Consider the following 23,965-nt stretch of genomic DNA (forward strand, 5'->3'; position numbering starts at 1 on the left):
GGCATTGTGGAATTCTGAATTATCTTCTGAATAAGCAAAGGAAAATTCTGCAAGTTCCCTGTTTCCCGTTGGTCCTCAGAGGCACTCTCCTGAAGACAAGTCTTTTTACTTCTTTGGGCCTTGTTCTCATTTTTCATAAGAAAAGCCTCAGTTAAATGAATCTCTGCTGTTCCAACTAGATGGAAAAGCCTCGTACTTTGTGGTTAAACACATTGAAATAAAGAACTTGGGAATAAAAATCTTTTCTTCTCTTATCTCAGAATTATTTGTCAAAGAGAATCACGAATTAAGAATAGCAGGAGGAGCAGTGAGGGATTTGTTAAATGGAGTAAAGCCTCAGGATGTAGATTTTGCCACTACTGCTACCCCTACTCAAATGAAGGAGATGTTTCAGTCAGCTGGGATTCGGATGATAAACAACAAAGGAGAAAAGCACGGAACAATTACTGCCAGGGTGAGTCAAAAGTGTGACAGTTAATTACATTGCTTTTTTGGTAATTTTTAAAAACTTAATAATTTTCTCTAGTTAAGAGCAAATAACGAAAAATCATTCTCTTCTACCCCTGTCTGAAACCCTGCAGTCCTCTGTTCTTGCAGTCATATTTAAGTTTTATGTTATTTCTCCAATTCTAAAAAGACCTTTGTATACTATGGTGTTTACTTTTTAGTTTTTACTATCGCAGTTTTAAGATGTGTTATGTATTGACTTTCCATGAGGGAAGATGATTTAGCTTTCTTACCACACCCTTCTCAACAACAAGCACATGTAATTCTCCTACTTCTATCTTCCTAGTATATTTATATCATAATTTTTGGTTAAGTCAATATTCAGGGTTCACGTTTACGACTCTGTATTGTTTACAGCCAGATTGTGGAGTATATTGTGATTACATTTCTTCTATTGGCATGGTTTTTAATTTTCCTGCAGTTAATAGCATTTTTCTTTTACATAGCTTTCCATGTACCACTAATTTATTCCTGCACTCTGCCAGAACTGTAGAGTTCCTCTCAAAAGATTTAAACACATTACATCAAGTTTCGGTTGCGTTTTTGAGAAACATCTTACCTGGTGCTGTCTTCCTGCTCCAATATGGACTTTCAGGAATTTCCTTGGCCTATTTTGTTAGATCTCCTGTTTCCTGGGTCCCATGTGCTGTTCTCTCTTGGCTTAAGCCCTCATTTTAATAATCCAATACCTGAGGAAGCCTTACACGTCTGAAAATGTGTTTATTTTACCTCCACACTGGTTTGATAGTTATGGTTATAGAATTCTAGACTGGGAATAATTTTTACTCGGAAATTTAAAGGTATTGTTTTCTAGCTTCCAGTACTGCCACTAAGTCTAGTTCCATTTAGATTTCTCTTTTGTTTAAAAACCTGACTGCCATTATTTCCTTTTGGAAGTCTTTCTGATCTTTTATGTCTAATGTTTTTAATTTCAAGATGATATAACTTGTTTTGGATAATTTTCACTTATTGTGCATGCCACTTAGTGGGCCTTCTTATGTTTCTTTCATAATTTCATCCCTTTTGTTAAATGTTTTTTCCTTTGGAAACTCCTATTATTTGGATGCTGGATTGCTGGGACTGACCTTCTAGTTTTATGTTTTGTCTTTATTTTACATTCTCCTGTCTTTTACTTTCTATGAGAGTGCCTTAACTTCGTCTCCCAGTCATTGTATAATACTAGCAAGTTCTGTGGTCTTGTAGAATTTCAAGAGGTCGGTCTTAGTATATTTCTTTGGAAAGCTTCCCGTTCATGTTTCAGATGCAAGATCTTTTATTTCTCTTAGGATATCTACTATAGTTATTTTGACAATGTCTTTGTTTCTTCAGAGTTTTTTCTTTCATGTTGGCTTTCTTTAAATATGGGTATTCTTTGGCTCTGCCTTTATATTTGGGTGATGCTGTATACTTGAGGGCTTTTTTGTAGTTTTGCATGGGAAGTGTCAGCCAGTTGGGACTCCCAGTGTAAGTCTCAGTAGGAGTTTTCATTAGGAGAAATCAGAGAAGAATACTCCAGTATTATGCCAGGGAATGAGCCTGATTGTTAGCATCTTGAAACCAAGTAGGGAAAGGGATGAGGGTCATGTTAATTTTCACTTTAATTTTGTTTTCATTATGATGCTTCATTCCTATGAGCATCTGTGCCTGGTGAAACAAGTTCTGATTATTTTTGGTTCAACCTTTCTAGAGGGTCAATCCCTGGTTTTCGGCCTCGTTAAGGGAGTCATTCTAGGTGGGTCTGATTATTTCTTAAAATGAGTTTGAAACAGTTTTCCTATTTCAAACCTTACCGTATTCTTTGCCTTCAGAGATACGTGTGCCTCAAATTCTTGAGTTCTGGAATTCTATAGTGAGAGATAGATGTAGCTTGTATCTAGAGAAGAGTATGTATGAAATTGAGAGAAATCTTACAACAGACTTCTGGTGATCATGAATGGCTTTCACTTCCTAAATGAAGACATTCTTAACTCTTGGCACATAAAACACTTTATTCTCTACTCCTAAATGCTAATATGCTGTCTGTCAAATATACTTTCTCTTTTACATGTATTCCTCTTTCTCCACCTTGCCTTTGGTCATCTTTTCTCTTCATTTGAAATTTTCCTGCCACACCTGCATGTACAAACCCTGCTGCTTTTTCAAGGCTTGGCACAGATGCCACCCTATCACGAAGTTACACAGCTTCCCCAGCTGGAGGTAGTCTGTCTTCCTATGATAGAGGTAACTCTTTATTTTAATTTATTTCTTTCTCTTTTGAGACAGGGCCTCACTCTGTTGTGCAGGCTGGAGTGCACAGTGTGATCTCGGCTCACTGCAGCCTCTGCCTCCCGGGCTCTAGCGATCCTTCCACCTTAGCCTCCCAGGTAGCTAGGACCACAGGCATGCACCACCACACCTGGCTGTTTTTCTTTGTATGTTTGGTAGAGACGGGGTTTCACCATCTTGTCCAGGCTGGTCTTGAACTCCTGAGCTCAAGTCATCCACTTGCCTTGGCCTCCAAAATCCTGGGATTACAGGCATGAGCCACCACCCCAGCCTTTATTTTAATTTCCCTGGGAATTATCAGTAAGGGAGTTACAGGATCTGTTAACTGTACTTACTGTTTATCAGTCTTTTGCTCAATGGCATATGTTCCATAAATTGACATTCACCTCTTTGCAAACAGGAGCTATTAAAAGTATTTCAGATAACAGCTTGATTTGAAATTGAAGAACATTTTTGAGGGTTTCTCCACATCACCTGGCAGAGGTGACATGTTTGTAAGTTAAACTCATCTTTTTTAATCATGATGGATATTTTAAAAAAAAATCAGTCTTTGGATCTGTTTTTGAATGACGTGGATATCTTTCTGTTTCAATGTTTAGATATGGTAGTTGATGTTAAAAAGATTATAACTGTCAGGGCTTATAGTACCATCTCTTTATAAAGACAAAAACTTATTTTTTTTCAATTCAGTAGTATGGAAACCGAATTTAAATGACAACAAAAACCCCATGTATTTAATTGCAGCTTCATGAAGAAAATTTTGAGATTACTACACTACGGATTGATGTCACCACTGATGGAAGACATGCTGAGGTAGAATTTACAACTGACTGGCAGAAAGATGCGGAACGCAGAGATCTCACTATAAATTCTATGTTTTTAGGTAATACTTGCAGATAAAACCATATTTTGAGTCTATCAGAATGCCTTCTTTTCAAGTAAAACCTACATTCTGGAAACGTTATTCAACTTCAGAATTCGCGTTAATTTCTTCTAAGAGATGGTTTAGCAGATTGCTTAAAAGAATAGACTCTGGGCCAGGTGCGGTGGCTCAACGCCTGTAATCCCAGCACTTTGGGAGGCTGAGGCGGGCAGATTATGAGGTCAGGAGATTGAGACCATCCTGGTTAACATGGTGAAACCCCGTCTCTACTAAAACTACAAAAAATTAGCCGGGCGTGGTGGCGGGAGCCTGTAGTGCCAGCTACTCGGGAGGCTGAGGCAGGAGAATAGCGTGAACCTGGGAGGTGGAGCTTGCAGTGATCCGAGATCACACCACTGCGTTCCAGCCTGGGTGATAGAGCGAGACTCCGTCTCAAAAAAAAAAAAAAAAAAAAAAAAAGAATAGACTCTGGAGCCAAAATCCTTGGGGTCAGATTCTGACTCCATCACTCACTAGCCACAAAACAAAAACGTTAATTAATATTGGCTTCCTTTGTACAGCCGTTGTGAGGTTTAAGAGTTAATAATTATAAATGCTCAGAACAGTGCCTGACACATGTACACATTCAGTCAGTGCTAACTTCTTAACTGCATCTGAACAACATTAACATTTCAGGGAAGGAAAATGCACACACGGTACATGTACACACTCCACACACACACCCAGGATCATTCTTTTTCCTTTGCACTACCTTTCATGCATGTGTATTCACTCTTTCTTCTGCTTCCCTGGCAAACAATGGTGAATGACTTCAGCACCTTTTTTTACTGCTGAGCCTACACACAACCTCAGATTCTTTTTTAGCATTGTTTTCTAGCAGTCATCAATAATCAGAGTCAGTATGTAAGATGAAACCTATTTACTTCAGCTTAACTTTTATGTTTAATGAAAGCACTGGGAATTATATAGGGGGTAGATATGAATTAGGTTAGTGTTTTGATACGTTACTGATGCATCATATGTTGTACTTTAAAGTTAAGACAAGCCCTTTATGTTTAAGATTTTGGATTAAAAAAGGATGAAACATCTGCTATTCATAACGTAGTTTGTAGCAACAATAGTGGTAAAAGGATGAAGTAATAGGATTTGCTTCATGCATGGATGGGCAAGAAGTTTATAAGCTAAGGTGGGATCTCTTGCTGATTACAGTAATGGCAGATACAATTTCTAGGGTACCTGCTGGGTTCTAGGTACAACACTGGGTACCTGATATACTTTATTTCATTAAACTCGCAGAAAAACATCATAAAGTGTGTTAAGCCCACTTGATAGAAGAGGAAACTTGAGACTGAGAGATACTAAGTAACTTAGTTTAAGTCATAGAGAACCATTATTTTGGCTTGTTTGCAAAGCCTAGGCAATATATGACCATAGAGAGCCCAATTGGTGCGTTTTCTCTCAATTAATATAGTCAGAGCTCCAGGTATTTATTTATTCTCATATTTACTCATAGAAGAAACTGCTCCAAGTAGTGCAATATAGAGAGTCTTGTCAAACTGACTTCTCATAAGCATACTGAAAGAGAGAAACCAACATTCTTTTTCAGTGTCCAAGTTTATAAAATAAAAGCTGTTCTCATTGGAACTATCATTTTCTGACATTTACTGAACCCTTATAACGTACCAGGCACTGTTCTAAGCACGTTATATACAATCTCCTGACAACCCTGCAAAGCAGATATTGCTATTTAACCGATGGTAACTTGCCCAAAGTTGCACAGCTTGTAAAGTGTAGGATCGGAATTCCAACTCAGGCAGCCTGACTCCAGAGGTCACATTCTTAACCACTACATTATTCCCTGCAACTCAGCTGTATTTCATATTTTTATTTACTGTATTTTAAAAGGATGATATTCAGAGCAAAACAAAATACACACCAATATGGTGCTTACTAAGCTTTGTGTAGTTTTCTATCCTGGCTTTTTCCAAGCCTTATTGGATCAAGCATTCATAGTTCTGGCATTTATGGTTGGTTATTTTGCTTTCCAAACCCTTATTTTTGCTTTGATCATATTCCTGTGATTTTTTTTCCTCCAAATTTTGATCTTGCCTTTAGGTTCCCCAGGGAGAGTTACAAGTCTCTTCATTAGGAGAAATAACACTGAGATGGATATACCATATTTGCTACTTTGTTATCATATTTTTGTATGTTTATTTACGTATTTTTTTTTTATCTTCATTTTCTTCTATGTCTTTTTGAATCTGGAGCCTTCGAAATTTGCCATATACGTCAAGATGGTTCCCTTTTAAAAGTTACTATATGCATATAAAACTTTTAACAGCTTGGGAAGACTTAAGCATTAAGTGTGAACTTACCAATATACTGTTGCTTTTGGGATAATCAAAGAGCATTCAAGTTCAAACACAACTAAGAGGTATTTTTGACAAGTAGTTGTCAGTGCCTCTTCTGTAATGCTACAGAGTGAAGTATCTCATAGGATCACTGACCTCCCCATTTGGTTAGCTGAATGGTGTCTGTGTTTCGGCTCTCAATTCCTTTTTCTTTTTCTTAAGTCTCCATGGTAACCAACTGTCTTAGTTTGTCTGAGTTTGAAATATTTCCTTGGATGTGTGATTTTCAGCTTTAAAACTAGGAAAGTCTCAGGCAAACCAGTATGAAGTGGTCACTCTACTAATTAATACTTAAGGTTTTATGTACATATATATAAAATTATTTTATGTTGCTTTTTCTTTTTTGGTTTGACATATGAATTTGTTTATTACCATTTTTGTGAATGGCTAATAGATTAACATGGTTCAAAATTCACAAAGTTTTAAAGGCTCTGTAGTGAAGTCTCCTGATCTGTAACGAACAGGACTGCCCATGTTTACCACACCCTTGCTAACACTGTTATCAAATGTTTGCATCATTGCCGATCTGAAAAATGCTATCTCGAAAATGTGTGTTTACTGGCCGGGCATGGTGGCTTATGCCTGTAACCCTAGCACTTTGGGAGGCTGAGGCAGGTGGATCACTTGATGTCAGGAGTTCGAGACCAGCCTGGCCCATATGCCAAAACCTTGTCTCTACTAAAAATACAAAAATTAGCTGTGCGTAGTGGCAGGTCTACTTGGGAGGCTGAAGCAGGAGAATCACCTGAACCTGGGAGGCTGCAGTGAGCTGAGATTGCACCAACTGCACTGCAGCCAGGGTGACAAAGTGAGAATCTGCCTCAAAGAACAAAAAATGGATTTATGACTAAGGTTGAAAATCTTCATTATTAAAGAGATTTCTACATTTCCTTTATATGTAGCCTATTTTTCTATTTATGTGGCCTTATTTAGAATAATTTTTATATATTACGGAAATTAGCCATGTTTTTTAATACGGGCTTACATGTATTTTTCCAAAGATGTCACTTACGACTTTCTGTGTGACAGTAGTTTCTGCCATACAGGCATTTTTGATTGTTTATGTCATTCAATTATTTCTTCGAAAATCCTGTTGTTTTGTGTTTTGTTTTCTGTTTTCTTGCTAAGTAGAGTTTGAAAGATCTTCCCCATTCCAAGAATATGAAATATTTTCGTTTCTTCTGTTAATCCTGTTATGTATTTTTTCCATTTTATTTTGGCTATTGTTTATTTTCCCATATTGTGAAAATTAGCTTGTATGGTGTCTTGTTGGCTCCACTCCACCTCATACAAATTTTGCATATTTCTTGTTTAGGTTATTCTTGAATTACCTTTTTAGTTGCAATTGTAAATGCAACTAAACAGACTAAAAGACTGTCTTTTATTGTCTTCCATTTGATAGCTGATATATATGAATACCTGTGTTTTAATAACTCTTCCTCCTGCTGAATTTTTACTGTTTGTGATAGTGCTTAGCTGATTTTCTTGTGTTTTCAAATTCTTATTTGCCAACAGTGATTTTTCTCTCTTCTAACGAATAGGTTTTGATGGCACTTTATTTGACTACTTTAATGGTTATGAAGATTTAAAAAATAAGAAAGTTAGATTTGTTGGACATGCTAAACAGAGAATACAAGAGGATTATCTTAGAATTTTAAGATACTTCAGGTAAGAATTTTTAAAAATAAAAAGTGATAGTTTTAATATAATCACTAGAGCGTAACACTAGTCATATGAAACCTACAGCAGGTCAGTGTACAAAATGGTGACATCCCAGATGTCTGTCTCCAGTGGAGACCTGGCATCCTATGCCTTATGAGTGAAAATTACTTAGCTACTTCATATTGTATTTTCATTCCCAGAATGCACATATACTTTTTGTGATCTTTCCTGTAATTCTGGTTTAAGTCATTTTTTTAAATGCCCATTTTTCTTTTTGATTGATATTTCCTTCATTGATCCATTAGTTACACAGATGTTTGAATGCTTACCACAGGTCAATCCCTGTGTTAGGTGTATTAAACATGGTAATGAATGAGTGGAAGTGTTCGCCTTCATACAGCTTATGGTTTTAGGTGGTCGTGGAAATCAGGTGATAGTTCACAACAAAATGACTTTGCTGAAAAGAAATACCTGTTATATGATTAAAACTATCAAAGTATAAAGACATGCTCAAAACTTGGATGGGCCGGGTACGGTGACTCACGCCTGTAATCCCAGCACTTTGGGAGGCTGAGGCAGGTTGATCATGAGATCAGGAGATTGAGACCATCCTGGCTAACACGGTGAAAACCAGTCTTTACTAAAAATACAAAAAAATAGCCAGGCATGGTGGCAGGCACCTGTAGTCCCAGCTACTCGGGAGGCTGAGGCAGGAGAATGGCATGAACCCGGGAGGTGGAGCTTGCAGTGAGCTGAGATCGTGCCACTGCACTCCAGCCTGGGCAACAGCAAGACTCCATCTCAAAAAAAAAAAAGAAAAACTTGGATAAAGTTGGTAAATATGAAATGCACGACTAGTTTTGTGAGTAGCAGTGATTTTTAAATGTCACACACTAACCTTTTTAAAAAACTATCCGAATTGGCTAGTTGATGTCAAGTAATACTCATTTTTCACTGGTTGGGATTGCTCTCAGAATATTCTATAACAGATCATATTTTGTCAATAAATGTAGTTTTTTTTTAACTTGAGTACCTGTAGTCTCTCTTACAAATTATAGAACATAGATGAAGACTTAGCTGTATTTGGATCACTAATCCAAATTTAGCATTAATTTACTTATTTAGCATTAACTTTGGACCACTGATGAATAGAGGGTGTTCATTAGAATTTTAAGGATATGAGTGGTAAAACACATGTACGTTAGGGCTTCCAGTGCCAAGATTCCGTGAAATATACTCCAGGGTGTGCAACTAGATTAGTCATATTTGAAGGTTTTCATTGAAAGTATTAATGTGTACAGACAGGCAAGTTTTGAGGAATTAAGACGACTATGTTAAGGTACTGCAGTCTTGTTTTGGTTTGCTCCCTTTACAAGAATGCTATTTTTTTTCATCTACTGCAAGTGCCAGTTCAGAAATTGCATTTGATGACCATTCTGAACGTCTTAAGTCAATGATTTGGAAGTGAGGTTGAGACCTTGAGGTTCTAGTTCTTGCTAACCTCAGAAAGGCTACTTATACTTTATTAGATGTAGGGTTTTCTTATCTGGGAAAAGAAAGAGGAGGTGGAGAAATGACCAGTTGCTTTCTACTAAAATACCAGTAGATGTATGGGATAGTATCAATAAAAATGAAAAACAGATTTTTCTTGTGACATGCCAATATAGAGGTAATACCCTGTGAAGATTTTGTCTTGTAGGTTTTATGGGAGAATTGTAGACAAACCTGGTGACCACGATGCTGAGACTTTGGAAGCAATTGCAGAAAATGCAAAAGGCTTGGCTGGAATATCAGGAGAGAGGATTTGGGTGGAACTGAAAAAAATTCTTGTTGGTAACCATGTAAATCATTTGATTCACCTTATCTATGATCTTGATGTGGCTCCTTATATAGGTGAGAGCAAGTTATAAAGTATTTGAATTTTTGGCACCGAAATATCTGGTTTCAAATTTCATAAGGAAAAAATGTTTGACTCATTTGGTTGAATTCTTGATGAAGAAATGGAGTACTTTAAAATAAGACAAAGTTTTGGTTATGGGGTGGGTACATTTTGTCGTGAGTAGGGAACAGCTCAAAGACAGCCTGTGATGCTTGTAGAGTAGTCTCGAGTCAGATCTAGGTTTGAAGGAAGCTCAGCCCCTTATCTAGTCTTTGCAACTTGGGTTAGTTTCTAACCCAAAAAAGGGGTTTAAAAGTAATATACCGTATGTCTAAAAGAAAAGCTAAATGATTCAGTGAGTTAATACATGTAAAGCTCTTTTAGAAGAGTAACTTGTACACAGAAATTGTTCAGTAAATGTAATTCATTTTCACAAAGAACAGTGGGATTATATGGTTTATCACACTTCTGGAAGCTTGGGTATATTATTTCAAATTTCAGTAACATTATTGAATGGGGGGTGGATGTTGTATCAGTGGAAAGTCAGGAATTTGTGATTAGAAAGAATATGCCTTGTGAATCTGACACTACCATCACCACTACCTCTGGACCTCTTGATGTAGCTTGTTAATGGAAACAACATTTTAGAGGTTTTGAAGGTGATAGGGGAGAGAATAACAATAATATATTAGTGGTTTGCCTGTAAGTTGGAACATCAGACTGAACCTATATGATGTATCCTAGTGACAAAGCATTTCTGTATACTAAAACAGTGGCAAGGTTTAGGATATGAGTGGTTTTCTTCCCCCACTAAAAACAGGTGAAAAATGCTTTTATCCCTACAGGTTTACCTGCTAATGCAAGTCTAGAAGAATTTGACAAAGTCAGTAAAAATGTTGAAGGTTTTTCACCAAAGCCAATGACTCTTTTGGCCTCATTATTCAAAGTACAAGATGATGTCACAAAATTGGATTTGAGGTTGAAGATCGCAAAAGAAGAGAAAAACCTTGGCTTATTTATAGTTAAAAATAGGAAAGATTTAATTAAAGCAACAGATAGTTCAGACCCATTGAAACCCTATCAAGACTTCATTATAGATGTAAGTATATACTCGGCTTGGTCAGAAATATGAAGTATTGTCACTAATTTATAATTTATCAAAACTAAGATCTACAATTCTGTGAACTTTACTTATTTTAAAGGAAAAAATTTGAGTATTTAAATTTTAGGATAAGATCGTAAGTGTATGTTTTCATGTGTGATGAAACTAAATTTTGATTTTGACATGTAGTCTAGGGAACCTGATGCAACTACTCGTGTATGTGAACTACTGAAGTACCAAGGAGAGCACTGTCTCCTAAAGGAAATGCAGCAGTGGTCCATTCCTCCATTTCCTGTAAGTGGCCATGACATCAGAAAAGTGGGCATTTCTTCAGGAAAAGAAATTGGGGCTCTATTACAACAGTTGCGAGAACAGTGGAAAAAAAGTGGTTACCAAATGGAAAAAGATGAACTTCTGAGTTACATAAAAAGACCTAAAACTGATGGCTACTAAAAAGCAGAGCATTTCTGGTAAGATTAATTTTCTCCCCTCTTAATGAGGTTTTAGAAACTACATCATAATAAAAGACAGTTTAGGGGACCTCTGTAGAACAACAAGGGTCTTATTTTGTGAAATATATTTCAAGAACTAAACTGAGATCCGATTTATATCACTGAAATGTACAGTTCTTTTGGAATAGTTTCCATAGTTGGCTATCATCTTAACCTGTTCAGCCTTTTTAAAAAAATTGTTTTTGCATAGGGTAGTACTAAGATCTTAAAAAGTGGTAACTGTCTTGAAGAAAAAATGTTTATTGTTTGCAATTGAAATAACTGGGTTACCTTGAACAATGACTATCTATGATGTGTCAGTTCTTATCTGAATTCCAAAAGAAACTTGGGCTTAAAAAGGAAATAACTGACAAGTCTGCATAAAATATGAATACTAAATGTGTCCCCAGTTGCTGGCATTCATACGTACAGGATTTGTTCTAGCAAGTTATGCTTTAGTATGTGGTTGATATTTTCCTGTCACAATGATTTCTTTATGCTGCAGGGCCTGGGACAGTCATGGGATTAACTTGAGGGTTACTCTTGAGCCTATTATTTTAATAAAACATTGGTATTGGAAGATAAATGTGTTTATGTGGTATCTGACAATGTATATCAGGTGTCATATACAGTGGTAATATGCCTCTCTTTAAAGTAAATGTTATTTTATTAATTAAAAGGATATGGTTTACATTCTTACATATTTGTTCTCTAAAGATTTGAGTCCTAAATGCTTTCATTAGGTAAATAAAATGTATAACACAAACTGTTTATTTCAGCTGCTATACTGACATATCATTATTTCCTTTCTGTGTAGCCAGTCATAACATCTTTGTGCTCTATGAGCAAATAGTAATTTTGGACCTTGATAAAACAATTTTGTAGAGTATAATATTTCTAAGAGGAAGTGTCACAGGGGCTATGATGCAAGAAAGCCTCAGAAATGACTGCACACAGGTCAGTAATTAAATGCATTATAAAATAATACTTTGAAATATTTAAGTAGTGCCAAAATACAGATTTAGACCCAAAATCATATAATACATACCATTTCTGTATAGAAAGTATGCAGAGTTAGCTATCAGAGGTTTGGTTTTGTCATGTGTAAAGCCATTTTCAGTAGTATTATATGTGTGTTTTTACAGATCAGAAAATTTTATTTGCTAGTAAGCAGTATGGGACATACTGAAATTATAACTAACTTTTCAGGGGGAAAGGTAACTCATTGCAAATGCTGCTGAAAAGAACTTCCTGGGATCCACTTAGAGTCAGTTTTAGTGCAGTGTAAGAACTATTATGAACAACCAATGAAGTCATATAAACCCACAATTATTAAAAGTAGTAGGCCAGGCGCGGTGGCTCAATGCCTGTAATGCCAGCACTTTGGGAGGCCAAGGCGGGCGGATCACGAGGTCAGGAGATCGAGACCATCCTGGCTCTCACGGTGAAACCCCGTCTCTACTAAAAACAAAAAATTAGCCAGGCGTGGTGGTGGGCACCTGTAGTCCCAGCTACTCGGGAGGCTGAGGCAGGAGAATCACTTGAACCCAGGAGGCAGAGGTTGCAGTGAGCTGAGATCGTGCCACTGCACTCCAGCCTGGGCAACAGAGCAAGACTCTGTCTCAAAAAGTAGTAAAGTAGAGCTTAGAAAAAATAAGGCAGGGGCATATCCTGAATAGAAGCATTCTTGAATTTTCATTTACTCTATTTACATAAATATGCAATGTGATACTCAACTGATTTCACTCCACTCAAGGCATGTATTTTGGCCTCATACTATTACTCTAGTTTGAGTAAACATTTAACCTGATTAGTTTTAAAGTAGCAAAAGAGTATCAATAAAACCAAAGTTATTACACAAATGTGAAAGGACCCACTAAACCGTTGAATATAAGCAAAGAGGTAGGTGGCAAAGCAGTCTTTTTAGAACTTTAAAATTATGAGTGATATTTTATATTATTTGAACAAAGAACATGTTTAGTTTCACATTTAAGGTTTACTTACAGATTTTCTTCAATTTACATTGAACAAAATACAGTATCACGTGTAGCCTGTGTGAGGGGACATGTTTTGGCAAATTTTCCCTGTAATAGTAGTTTTGGTTCAAATTAATTTTTGAAAAATAGCTTTTGTATGGAACAGTATAAATGGGCTTACAGTTCAAATACTGAGCAAATACACAATACTATTTTTTACTAACAGGCACATAAAGGAAATGACAACTATTCGTGGGCTCAAAAAACTGCATATTTTAACTAATTTTCAAAATTTACAAATCAGTATCTCAGAGAAGCTAAAGAAAATGGAAAGGAACAAAGCCCTTTTAGAATTATACATTGCCTTGCTTCTTTCAAAAAGGAACATGTACTTGTCACCCTAGCTTTTGTCATTTAGAGCACTGGTACAGATATGCTGTCCCATACATCAGGATCAAATAATTCGTTTCACATTGTAGGAATTTTTTTTTACGCAGGAAATAATCTCATTTCCAAACATGTCTTCATGTCCCATCAATGATATGCTGCCAGACATATCAGATTCCACAGGATAATGGTACCAAGCTACCCAAGTAGATGTTTCTAGTATTCTAGACTGCTGTTCATGCTCTCCAAAAGTATACTTAGAAACTGCAACCCTCCAAGTAATGTTGTGTTTACTTAGATATGTATCAGACGCAATAATTTCCAAAGCAGATCTGATTTTAGAATATAACCAATTTGTTAGATAACTTTATCTCTACCACATCTGTTTACAAGCAAAGTATTACTTTGTCTGGACTTATTTCATCTTCGGTGTCTGGGATCGTGGGCAACAGAGCAGATCGCGTTAAGCCCCAAAATTTTTGAGGTGACATGTCTTTTTTGGTGGCCGTAAACTTCCATCCAATATGGCTTGCACAGATCTTACACTGGGCAACAGTCCAGGCATACCTAAGAAAATAAGGAAAGATATCAGCTAAGGAAACACTTCTGTACTCCAAGCCTATCCTATCTATCATATCAACCTATCATGAAGACAGACCTTAGAATATCTCCTTAATCCTTAGGATTTGATCCATACAGTTCCCTGAAACCTAAAAACATTTTCTAATTTGGATACATCCTATGGTAATACATCAGTCTGTTATATATAATTTTATGCTCTTAAGCCATGTTCACATTCTTCTGCATAGAAATAAAGAGTAATCTTATAAATTTCTTTATACAAATTGCTGGTTGCCAAGACCACATTCTAACTTGTGTTGTATTGCAGCCAAGTTAGGAAACAGCAACCACCTGCAGAAATAGGCACTTCTGTCTGAGTTAAACTGGATGGGCCAGGAAGGACACGTCTCAAAAAATACTTGAAAACTACTATTCTAAAATAAGAATGATTGTCAGATAATGCAACCAGAAATACAAACCATGGCATTTTATTTTTAAGATAAACCACATAATTGCAACTGTTATTTCTTTTTCCCCTAGGTATAGTATGCCACATTTACTATTTATAGTAACAAATGTATTCTAGTTTTAGTCCTCACATAGGGTGCCAAATAAGATAGATAGGGCAATCCAAGTGACATGGTCCTAACTCTAGAGTAGCATGTAATCCCTTCTTAGCATCCCTCTTTGAAAACTGAAGATAGTTGAAGATAGTACGGCTGAGGGAAGGGAGCAGGTTCCCAGGATCATACTTTTGAGAATCATTAAGCTGAAGCCAACAACAACAACAACGAAAGGCAAACCAGAAGAAAAGCAGGATTCAATGGGTTCTGCACCTTCTTAGTCTATCATTGCTTTGTAAACATTCTCCGGTTTTACATTACTACAGAATATGGTCCAGATATGAAGTTTTACTGGGTCATAAAACAGCTGATTTTCAGAATTATGTGACAGAAAAAAACAATTTTGGATTTAACTGGATACAGTAATTTGAGGACAACTGCAGTTGTCAACCTTTTCTTAACTTTTCATTCAATGATGCTATATAAAAGATACAAAAAGTGCAACATGTTTCTAGCTATTTGTGGAATGAAGGACATTTAAATAAAATTACTTTTTGTTTTTGAGACAGATTCTCACTCTGTCGCCAGGCTGGAGTGCAGTGGCTCAATCTTGGCTCACTACAACACTCTGCCTCCCAGGTTCCAGCGATTCTTGTGCCTCAGCCTCCCGAGTAGCTGGGAGTACAGACCCCTGCCCCCACACCCAGCTAATTTTTGTATAAAATTACTCATTTGTCTACTTTTTATTATAAAGATTGTAGCAACTCTGCTTAGGACTCTGGATTTTTCTGCCCAATTAGGGTAAAAAAAGAAAAAAAAAAAAGCAACCACCACCATAACATTACCCAGGAAACCAGCTGTGTTCCGTAGAAGGCCGGCCTATCAGATTCAAGTTGCAAGCTTTATACACAGTAAGTGTCTCATGCACATATCCATGAGGATTCACATAAGCTGCCATCGGCCCACATAAGGATAAACTAAAACAAAGAATCAACATGGAGGACAAGTCAAAATGAGAAGTCTAATTCTATTAAATGCTTAGAATTTTCCTGAAGTTCACCAAGAAATGAGGTATGAGCTATATAGTTTTTAATCTTTCAGTTTTACATAATACCAGGATCTTAGTATTAAAATGGGGTGGGGGTGTAGCTGGCAGACAGGCCTGTTTTGTCTAAATGTCTAAGTGTTTTCTGTGATGACCCAAAGGAAATAGTACTTGTTTTTAAAATCCTCCTCAAGACAGACATTGTAAAGAATATAAAATTCAAATGCTTCTAAAGGAGTCTGAGAGTATAAGTGCAATAACAAGGTCCTGTGCGGTCATTTTGGGGCAGTTGATTATTTTGCAGAAAGCAGTTTCCTTACCTTCTTGATTTATAACTCTGAAAATCATTTTATGACAAATTCATCAAACACTGTTATATCAGAGCATCAGTGTTCAGAAGCATGTCCTACTTTGGCCCTATATGGCAAAACTGATGACTGAAATGTAATTTCTGAGGCATCTATGTTAGGGCCTAATTGAAGACAATATATTGTGTAGATTTCTAAGACAGTCTAATATATAGAATTAGGGGGAAAAGAATTGCTCAGTTGTTTTACTTTACCATGCTCATTACCTGTGAATAATCCCTGACATGTATTGTTGATCTGAGTACTCAATCTGGAAGATGGTCTTACCAAAAGTGAACTAATTCCCTATATTTCATTTGCTGAGTGTTTGTAACTTTTAGGTATTGGAGGAAAGTATATGGAAAACAGAAACACAGTCTTGATTGTAATTCTGATAAGGCAAGTATATTAAAAATGTAATAAAGACCTTACCTGAATATTTCATTTTTGGTTGTTATTTCTGTTTCTTGACATTGTTTACAGCAAAGGGAAGTACACTAAAAAATTTGAGAGAAGAATTGGGAAAAACTGGCATTCATTTTATCATGTAATCACATAGATCAAGAAACTCATAAAGATATTGCCCTCTCTGAATACCACATTTTCCTTCCAAGCATTCAAAAACACTTAAAGATGGAGCAAGAAAATCACTGAAACTGAGATCTGCCACATATTTACATAAAACTAAATGACCTTCTCTAGAGTAAAAGAATAGTGATATATAACCTTGGATATTTCCATGTAGAAATCAAGTATTTTTCACTAAGTTGATAAATGTATTCATATTTGACAAACACAAAACAATTTGAGTTTATCTGTAAGATCCCAATTGAAATCTGAATTGCTTGACTACATTACTGGACTTATATATAGCTCCATTGGACCCCACAGAGCATCCTAGTTCTCCAGCCTGAATAAAACATGGTCATCAAAAACATATTCACTTTACTCACTTTATTCATAATGTCTAATTCACAGCGAAGTCGTTGGATAGCACTGCCAATTTTAAGGAGCTGAATTCTCAATACATCATCAATAGGAAGACAAGCAGCTACTCTGTAAGAAAAATCTTCAAGACATGGTTTTTCAAGTTTTAAACTTAAGAGTCAGACAAGCATCAGACAACTTACAAATCAGATAATGTCCTTTTGAAATAAATCCTTCTCTATAAGGTTACACATTTCATACATGTATAAACAATATGAAAATATACCAGCTGTCAAACACATACTTTTCAGAAGCTCTAAATTTAACTTCTTTTCCTATACTTTTTTTGGTAAAATCCTTTTACGTTAAACGTGAACTCAAATCCATGTTAGAAGTTATTTGCCAAGAGACTAGAAAAATAACTAAACTATACCTTGTAAACAGATGAAGAGAGTTTATGTAATTAAGGCAAGTCCTGGAACTAAAGTCACTTGTTTCAAAGGCACCTTAAAGAACACAGAAAGGAATCCTCACACTCAGGAGGTGTTTTTGGATGACAGCCACTTCCTGCAATTTGTCTGAAATTGTCTGAAATTGGAGTGTTCACAGAATATAAGGATTTTATTGCAATTAATTTTGAAATACTCATTTTTTTTTCAACTGCTCAAAGGAAGTTATGCTTTTCAGAATTAAAATGTTTTAATCAGTCTAAAAAAAAAACCAAAACTAAAATATATGATTTCATCCATTAGAAAGCTATTTTTTTTACAGCAAGACATCCCAGGCCCCAGGCAGTAAACTAACTTCATACCTATTGGATTTGAAGGAAGAGAATCATCTTTTAGATTTTCATCCCATTCACGTAGCTGTTTCTTGATTCTGTCCATTAAGGTTTCCTTGTTTAAAATAAAGGTATAATCTTGTTTAAAATAAAGGTATAAAGGTATAATAATCAAGTTCATGGACTTATCAAAATCTACTATTAAGCTTTTCAACTCTTAAAACTAACACATTGGCAGCAATTTAAGTAATCACTCAGTCCCATCTCAGTCCCAGTTTAAATGCCTCCATTTTCTTATGCAGCAATGATCAAGCTCCAGCTCCTTTGCCCAGCATTAAGTCTGCCTTCCAGCCTTTTCTCACTCACTGTCTTATCCCAGCGGTATGTGCTCCCAACTCCCTTGTGGATTGCTCTGTTCTGTGCCCCTGCTTGGAACTGGCCTCTCTTCTGCCTTCTATTAGGCCATTTCTGACTCAGTCCATAGGGATTATGGCACCTATAATTTGCACTAGCACCTGCTATCTACATACCTTACTTGGCACCTATTTACTACATAATTTTCACAAGCATATGCAAAACATATGCAAAAACACTCATATATTGTGTCTTTGTAATTGTTTAAAAGCTGCTAAAAAGCAGAGATCAACTGCAGTTTCCTTTAGTATTGTGCATGCTGCTGAGTTTTCCCAGGACTCCAGATTAGTGGGCAGTGATTCATTAAGGGAAATGGCTAGCATTTATTGAATGCCCGCTATGCACACCAACTACAATAGCTACCACTGTATCCATTTTACAGGTCCTTGGAGAAGTAATTTGCTCCAGGCCCAGAGTAAATGACAGACATCAGACTCTGAAGTCAGTCTCTGATCTGAAATCCAGATTCTTTAAACCATTTCAACACTGTCCCTTACTTAGTTTTGCAAAATGTGGCAATGCCTAGTGTTAAATTTTAAGGAGCAAAACCCCTCATGGATGCATTACTTAATAGACTAATGATCAAGAGATGTAAGTTAATATATTTGTTTAGAGAAAAACCAAAACTGTTATAGATGGATGCTTTCATGTTCTAAATGTAACTATCACCCAACCCAACAAAATCTCACGTGCTTAGTAAAACTCTAAAAAAGTCTTATGATAATTTTTTCTTTGTCTTTGCTCTGTTGTCCAGGCTGGAGTACAGTGACACAATCTCAGCTTACTGCAGCCTTGACCTCCCAGGCTCAATCAATCCTTCCACCTCTGCCTCCCAAGCTGGGACTATAGCCGCATGCCACCACACCCGGCTAATTTTTGTATTTGTAGAGATGGGGTTTCACCATGATGCCCAGGCTGGTCTTGAATGCCTGGCTTCAAACAATCCATCTGCCTTGGCCTTCCAAAGTGCTGGGATTACAGGTGTTAGCCACCACTCTTAGGATATTTTGTTCTTAAGTTATAAGGCACTAGAAACTGGAAAAACTAAACCTTTGTTTTTTAATGACCCTTAGTTATGACATGGCCTACCATATATAAAGTAAATTTAAGGTAAGTTACTTACAGCATCATATAAGGAATATAGCCAGCGAGGCCATGAAGTTAGATTTGCACAATGAAACTTTCTCTGAAAACAAAACAAAAAAAGGCACTTAAAAAACCCCACAGAATAAAGATTCTAATACTGGAAGAGCAACATCTAAATGATTTTGGCCTAGGAAACCATCTAATTTTAAAAAGCTAAAAAATTTTGTAGATAATCCCATAATGTGACTATGAAGTGTGAAATCATGCTTCTATATCCTTCAAATATATAGTAGTAACTAGAATCTTAATTCCTATTTAAAAAGGTCAAACATTAAAATTTCAATGCTGAAGGCAACTTTGGGAAGATAAATGTGAAGAGTAAACACCATACTTCTATTATGACCATGTTAGTTGCCTTTATATTAGTAATTACTTGTCCAGTATCTGAAGTGAAAACCTCAAAATATAATCCAAACTGTTTTTGTGTAAAAACTTTAAATGAGAACCAGCTGAATCACTATAAGGGCAAAGATAAGAAGTAACAGAATCCCAAGAAGGATAAAATATTTATACACTTGAGACTTTATGATGAAGTTCCTCATTTCATAAAACTCAAAGAAAGGGGAAACCGATTATATATGACCTCCAATTGTAACTGAAATCCAAACAGAACCATGCCTAAGTCCATATACAAATGTGAATTGTACTTAATTTCTGTAGAATTTCAGTATTTGAGGGGGAGACTCAATATTGTTAAGATGTCAGTCCTCAAATTACATATTCATTGCAATACCAGTGAGAATGGAATTTATAAGTTTAAAGTTCGTTTGGAAAAATAACCGCAAAAATAACCACACAATTTTTGAAAGAGAAGCAATGGTCTATAGGACACAAAAATATTACTGAAGGGGTGCACTGCAGCAGTGCTAATAGCAACAAATTGGAAACAACCTAAACATCAATCAAAAATAGAGTGAAATACGTTAGAATATGTTTATACCAAGGAATGCTCTGCAAGTGATCAAAGAACAAGGTATAGCAGAATATAAAGAATTATCACTTTTCTCAAAACAAAACCTACATATGTACAAATCTTTGTAATTTCACTGTAAATAAAATGTTAATTGACATGTGACATGACACATGAAAGTGAGAGAAAAGGAATAAGGTAGATCAAAAGGCACTTTTAACAGACCAGAACAAGAAAAACAAGGTAACATTTAACAAAACAAGTGAAGACCCTACTCCTGCACCTGCAAGATCAAATGACTAGGTATGTTTTCATATGCTGAATACTTAACCTACATATGTTTCATACCTAATCATTTGATCTTGCAAGTGCATGGGTAAGATCTGCAGGAAACGTGGGAACACAGCACACATAAAAGGGACTTGGGACTGAGCTAATAGCTGGAATTGTGCTACACAACTGTATGATGTGCTACACCACTCACACCCTATACTTACCTACTACCCCAATCCTATTCTAGCTATGTTAGTTTGGTGCAAAAGTAACTGCGGTTTTAATAGAAGACTAGAATCTGAGAGACAATGTTATTCTATTCCATGCTGTTCAAATATGGGAACTTTCATTATCAAAGGGAATGTCTTATTACCAGGGATGTTCAGTTCAGAGCTATCTCTCAAGTGGACATATCTGTTTTCAAATATTTTAGGAGTTGCAACATGGAAGAGGACAGACTTGTTCTAAAACACGACCTGCAGCTCAAAACAAAGGATTCCTTGATGAGAAACATTTCTGGCTTAATATAATCCTTATATTTGAGACTATGCAAAGATCAGCCGTCCCCAACCTTTTTGGCACCAGGGACCAGTCTCGTGGAAAACAATTTTTCCAAAGATGGGGTGGAAGATGGTTTTGGAATGATTCAAGTGCATTACATTCATCATTAGATTCTCATAAGAAGCATGCAATCTAGATCCGTCACATGCGCGGTTCACAATAGGGTTTGTGCTCCTGTAAGACTTTGTGCTGCCACTGATAAGAGGTGGAGCTTGGTTTCACTTGCTTGTTCACCACTCACCACCCGCTGTGTGGCCCCGTTCCTAACAGGCCACAGACCAGTGCTGGTCTGTGGGCCAGGATTTGGGGACCCCTGCCAAAGGTGATTTGAGATAGCCTCCTACTGTGTGCTCTGGTAGTGGTTAAAGCCTGAGGAGTCAGACTATGAGACCCTTCGGGTAATCTCCAATAAGTTGTCCTTCACTTTTAAGACTAAATATCTAATGGTAAGATTATTGTCACAGTCCAGTTACAGAATTTAAAAAAATACTACCAAGAGCACATCAAGTAGCTCTGAATCTTCAGGAACAGCAATGGCAACCATTAGTATTGTGCCAAGAACTTCACATTTCTAAGACTAGTCTAAGGTTAGTAGTTTATTATCTCCATTCTAAAGTAAGGGAACAGGCACACAAGGATGCTATAACTTGCCCAAGGTTACAGACTCAGTAAATAGGAAGGAGCTAGGATTTGTATACAGGGAGTCTGAGACTCTAATCATCATTCATTCAACAAATACTGTGAGTGCCTGATAGGGTTTGGCCATGTCCCCACCCAAATCTCATCTTGAATGGTAGTTCCCATGATCCCCATGTGTCGTGGGAGGGATCCGGTGGGAGGTAATTGAATCACGGGGACAGGCACCTCCATGTTTCCCTCATGATACATGTGAGTTCTCACGAGATCTGATGGTTTTATTAAGAGGGTTTTTCCCCTTTTGCTTGGCACTTCTTCCTGCCATCATGTGAAGAAGAACATGTTTGCTTCCCCTTCTGTCATGATGGTAAGTTTTCTAAGGCTTCCCTAGCTATGCTGAACTGTGAGTCAAATAAAACTCTTTTCTTTATAAATTACTGAGTCTTGGGTATGTCTTAGCAGTGTGAGACCAGACTAATACAATGCCTAACACGTGTCAGGCTATTTTTTATACATTTAGGCTATGCCAGTGAATGAAAGAAAAACCAACAAAATTCACTGCCCTGTGGAGCTTATATTTTAGAGGGAAGAAGCTTACTAACTTATATATTCTTAGAATTACAAAATGACAAAGACCCAACTGAAAGTTTGTTTGGCTGACACACTCCTCATTCAGTTATTAAAATATACTTCACATATCAGAATGGTTACTTTTATAATACAAAAAAAAATGTAAAGTGTACTACAAAAGTGTAATTTCATTTGGCACCTGTGTCAAGAAAAAGAATCTGAAATAATTATAAATTTCAAGTATAAAGAGAATAAAATGTGGCACACTAGCATATTAAGAGCAATGCACTGGATCAGGCATTCACTCTGCCACCATGCCCATGAGCAAGCTACAGTTTCAGGTAGCTTCTTTTCAGGGTCAGAAGACCTCCAAAATTCTTTATCTGGAGCATCCTGACAGATTCAAATATGCATAATCCATCCTTAATATTTGTGATGTAAGTTAGACACACGGAAGAGACATATACCAGAAAACATTAGCTAGCTGTTACAGAGCAACTGCCAAAATTTAAGACATTTCAACATCCTCAAATTTAAGAGTCCCATTTAGCTTTCTGGCATAATAGGAAAGGCTCCTGTCTTATATCTGGGTAAAATGGATGATAAGTTCTAGCAATTTATAGTTATTCTTTAAATATATCAATACCATGATTGATGTCATAAAATGGTTGTACTTCAAGAAAATTTTAATACTAGCCAAAAAGTTTAGGCACTTAAAAGTGACCAATGACTGATTCTCCAGCAAAGTAGTATTCACTCTGGGAACAGGATTTACTACTGAAAGCAGGCATAAAAGCCCTTAAAATGAATGTTACCTGGAGGTAATCTATCACAGTCCTCCATTTTTAAGCCTCATAACTATGGCTTCAGCTTTGCCTCCCAACAATGTAGAATGTTCACAAAATGTGAAACTCCATTTAAGTGAGTCTTTGAAGTGCAATGAAAATGAAAAGAGTAATGTGAAAAGCTAAACATAAATAGTAAATCACTACCACTGACTTCCTTTATATAGTGACTAAAAGTGGTCACTTACTGTGTTAAATCCTATTATAATCAGCAATGTAAATGACAGAAATAATTTATACAAATAATTAAAAAGTTACCAGTTTTTGTTTCCTTTCATGAACCAAATTCCTACATGGTAATAAGAACTGGAATGGAATGATAAGCTCTTTTTCCTGCTCCTGAGGCTTATACGCTAATGATAGATATACAAGTGCACATACAATATGTATGCCTGGGAAATGACCAGACTTTCTGAGGAAGCACCTGACTATACATAGCCTAAGATTTCAAGACTTTTCTTCTTTATATAAAAATAGTCAATAAATGTTACTGTTCTTACTATTTCTATCCTGGAACAAGGTCAAACAGATTCTCAAGTTCACAAGGACATGTTCATCAATGGTAGTCACTGACAAGCTTGACAAAAGAGCAGTGAGGGGCTTACCAGCCCTATTTTTATTTACACAGATTATAAAGTGCCAACATTTACAACAATATGATGATGGCACACAAGTAGACCAAAAGAGAAGAAAAGTAAAATAAACATGAATTTGGTCTGTGACAACGATGGGATCTCAAATCAATGGGGGAAAATATAGACTATTCAAAAAGTGGTAGTAGGACAACAGGGAGCCATCTGGAAAAAAGTAAAGTGGAATTTAT

At 36.4% G+C, this 23,965-nt stretch overlaps 2 protein-coding genes across 6 annotated transcripts in view; one reads left to right on the forward strand and one right to left on the reverse strand.

The window, feature by feature from the left end:
* Nucleotides 1–16,516, forward strand: part of TRNT1 (tRNA nucleotidyl transferase 1) — a 31,141-nt gene extending 14,625 nt beyond the window's left edge. Inside the window, exons 3-10 of one of the 4 annotated variants that reach the window (XR_012431365.1) lie at nt 261–454; nt 3,517–3,655; nt 7,608–7,734; nt 9,428–9,621; nt 10,453–10,706; nt 10,899–11,179; nt 12,018–12,157; nt 15,488–16,516. Coding sequence is in view for 3 of the 4 variants with exons in the window: in XM_005547653.4 (XP_005547710.1) it covers nt 261–454; nt 3,517–3,655; nt 7,608–7,734; nt 9,428–9,621; nt 10,453–10,706; nt 10,899–11,162 (1,172 nt within the window). In the remaining variant the exon portion in view is untranslated. Of the gene's footprint in view, nt 1–260; nt 455–3,172; nt 3,267–3,516; nt 3,656–7,607; nt 7,735–9,427; nt 9,622–10,452; nt 10,707–10,898; nt 12,159–15,487 lie in introns of those variants that run through there. The other 3 variants (XM_005547653.4, XM_074032748.1, XM_045385861.2) reach the window with 3 other exon arrangements.
* The window catches only part of CRBN (cereblon), a 29,611-nt gene continuing 18,766 nt past the window's right edge, over nt 13,121–23,965 (reverse strand). For both annotated transcript variants that reach the window (XM_005547651.5, XM_074032747.1), the window contains 6 exons: nt 19,325–19,387; nt 17,818–17,902; nt 17,033–17,148; nt 16,512–16,576; nt 15,533–15,664; nt 13,121–14,130 (listed from right to left, as the gene is read on the reverse strand). In XM_005547651.5, coding sequence (XP_005547708.1) covers nt 13,950–14,130; nt 15,533–15,664; nt 16,512–16,576; nt 17,033–17,148; nt 17,818–17,902; nt 19,325–19,387 — 642 coding nt within the window. In that variant the 3' untranslated portion in view covers nt 13,121–13,949. The remainder of the gene's footprint in view (nt 14,131–15,532; nt 15,665–16,511; nt 16,577–17,032; nt 17,149–17,817; nt 17,903–19,324; nt 19,388–23,965) is intronic.

Source organism: Macaca fascicularis, chromosome 2, assembly GCF_037993035.2.
Source record: "Macaca fascicularis isolate 582-1 chromosome 2, T2T-MFA8v1.1".
Taxonomy (NCBI): Eukaryota; Metazoa; Chordata; class Mammalia; order Primates; family Cercopithecidae; genus Macaca; species Macaca fascicularis.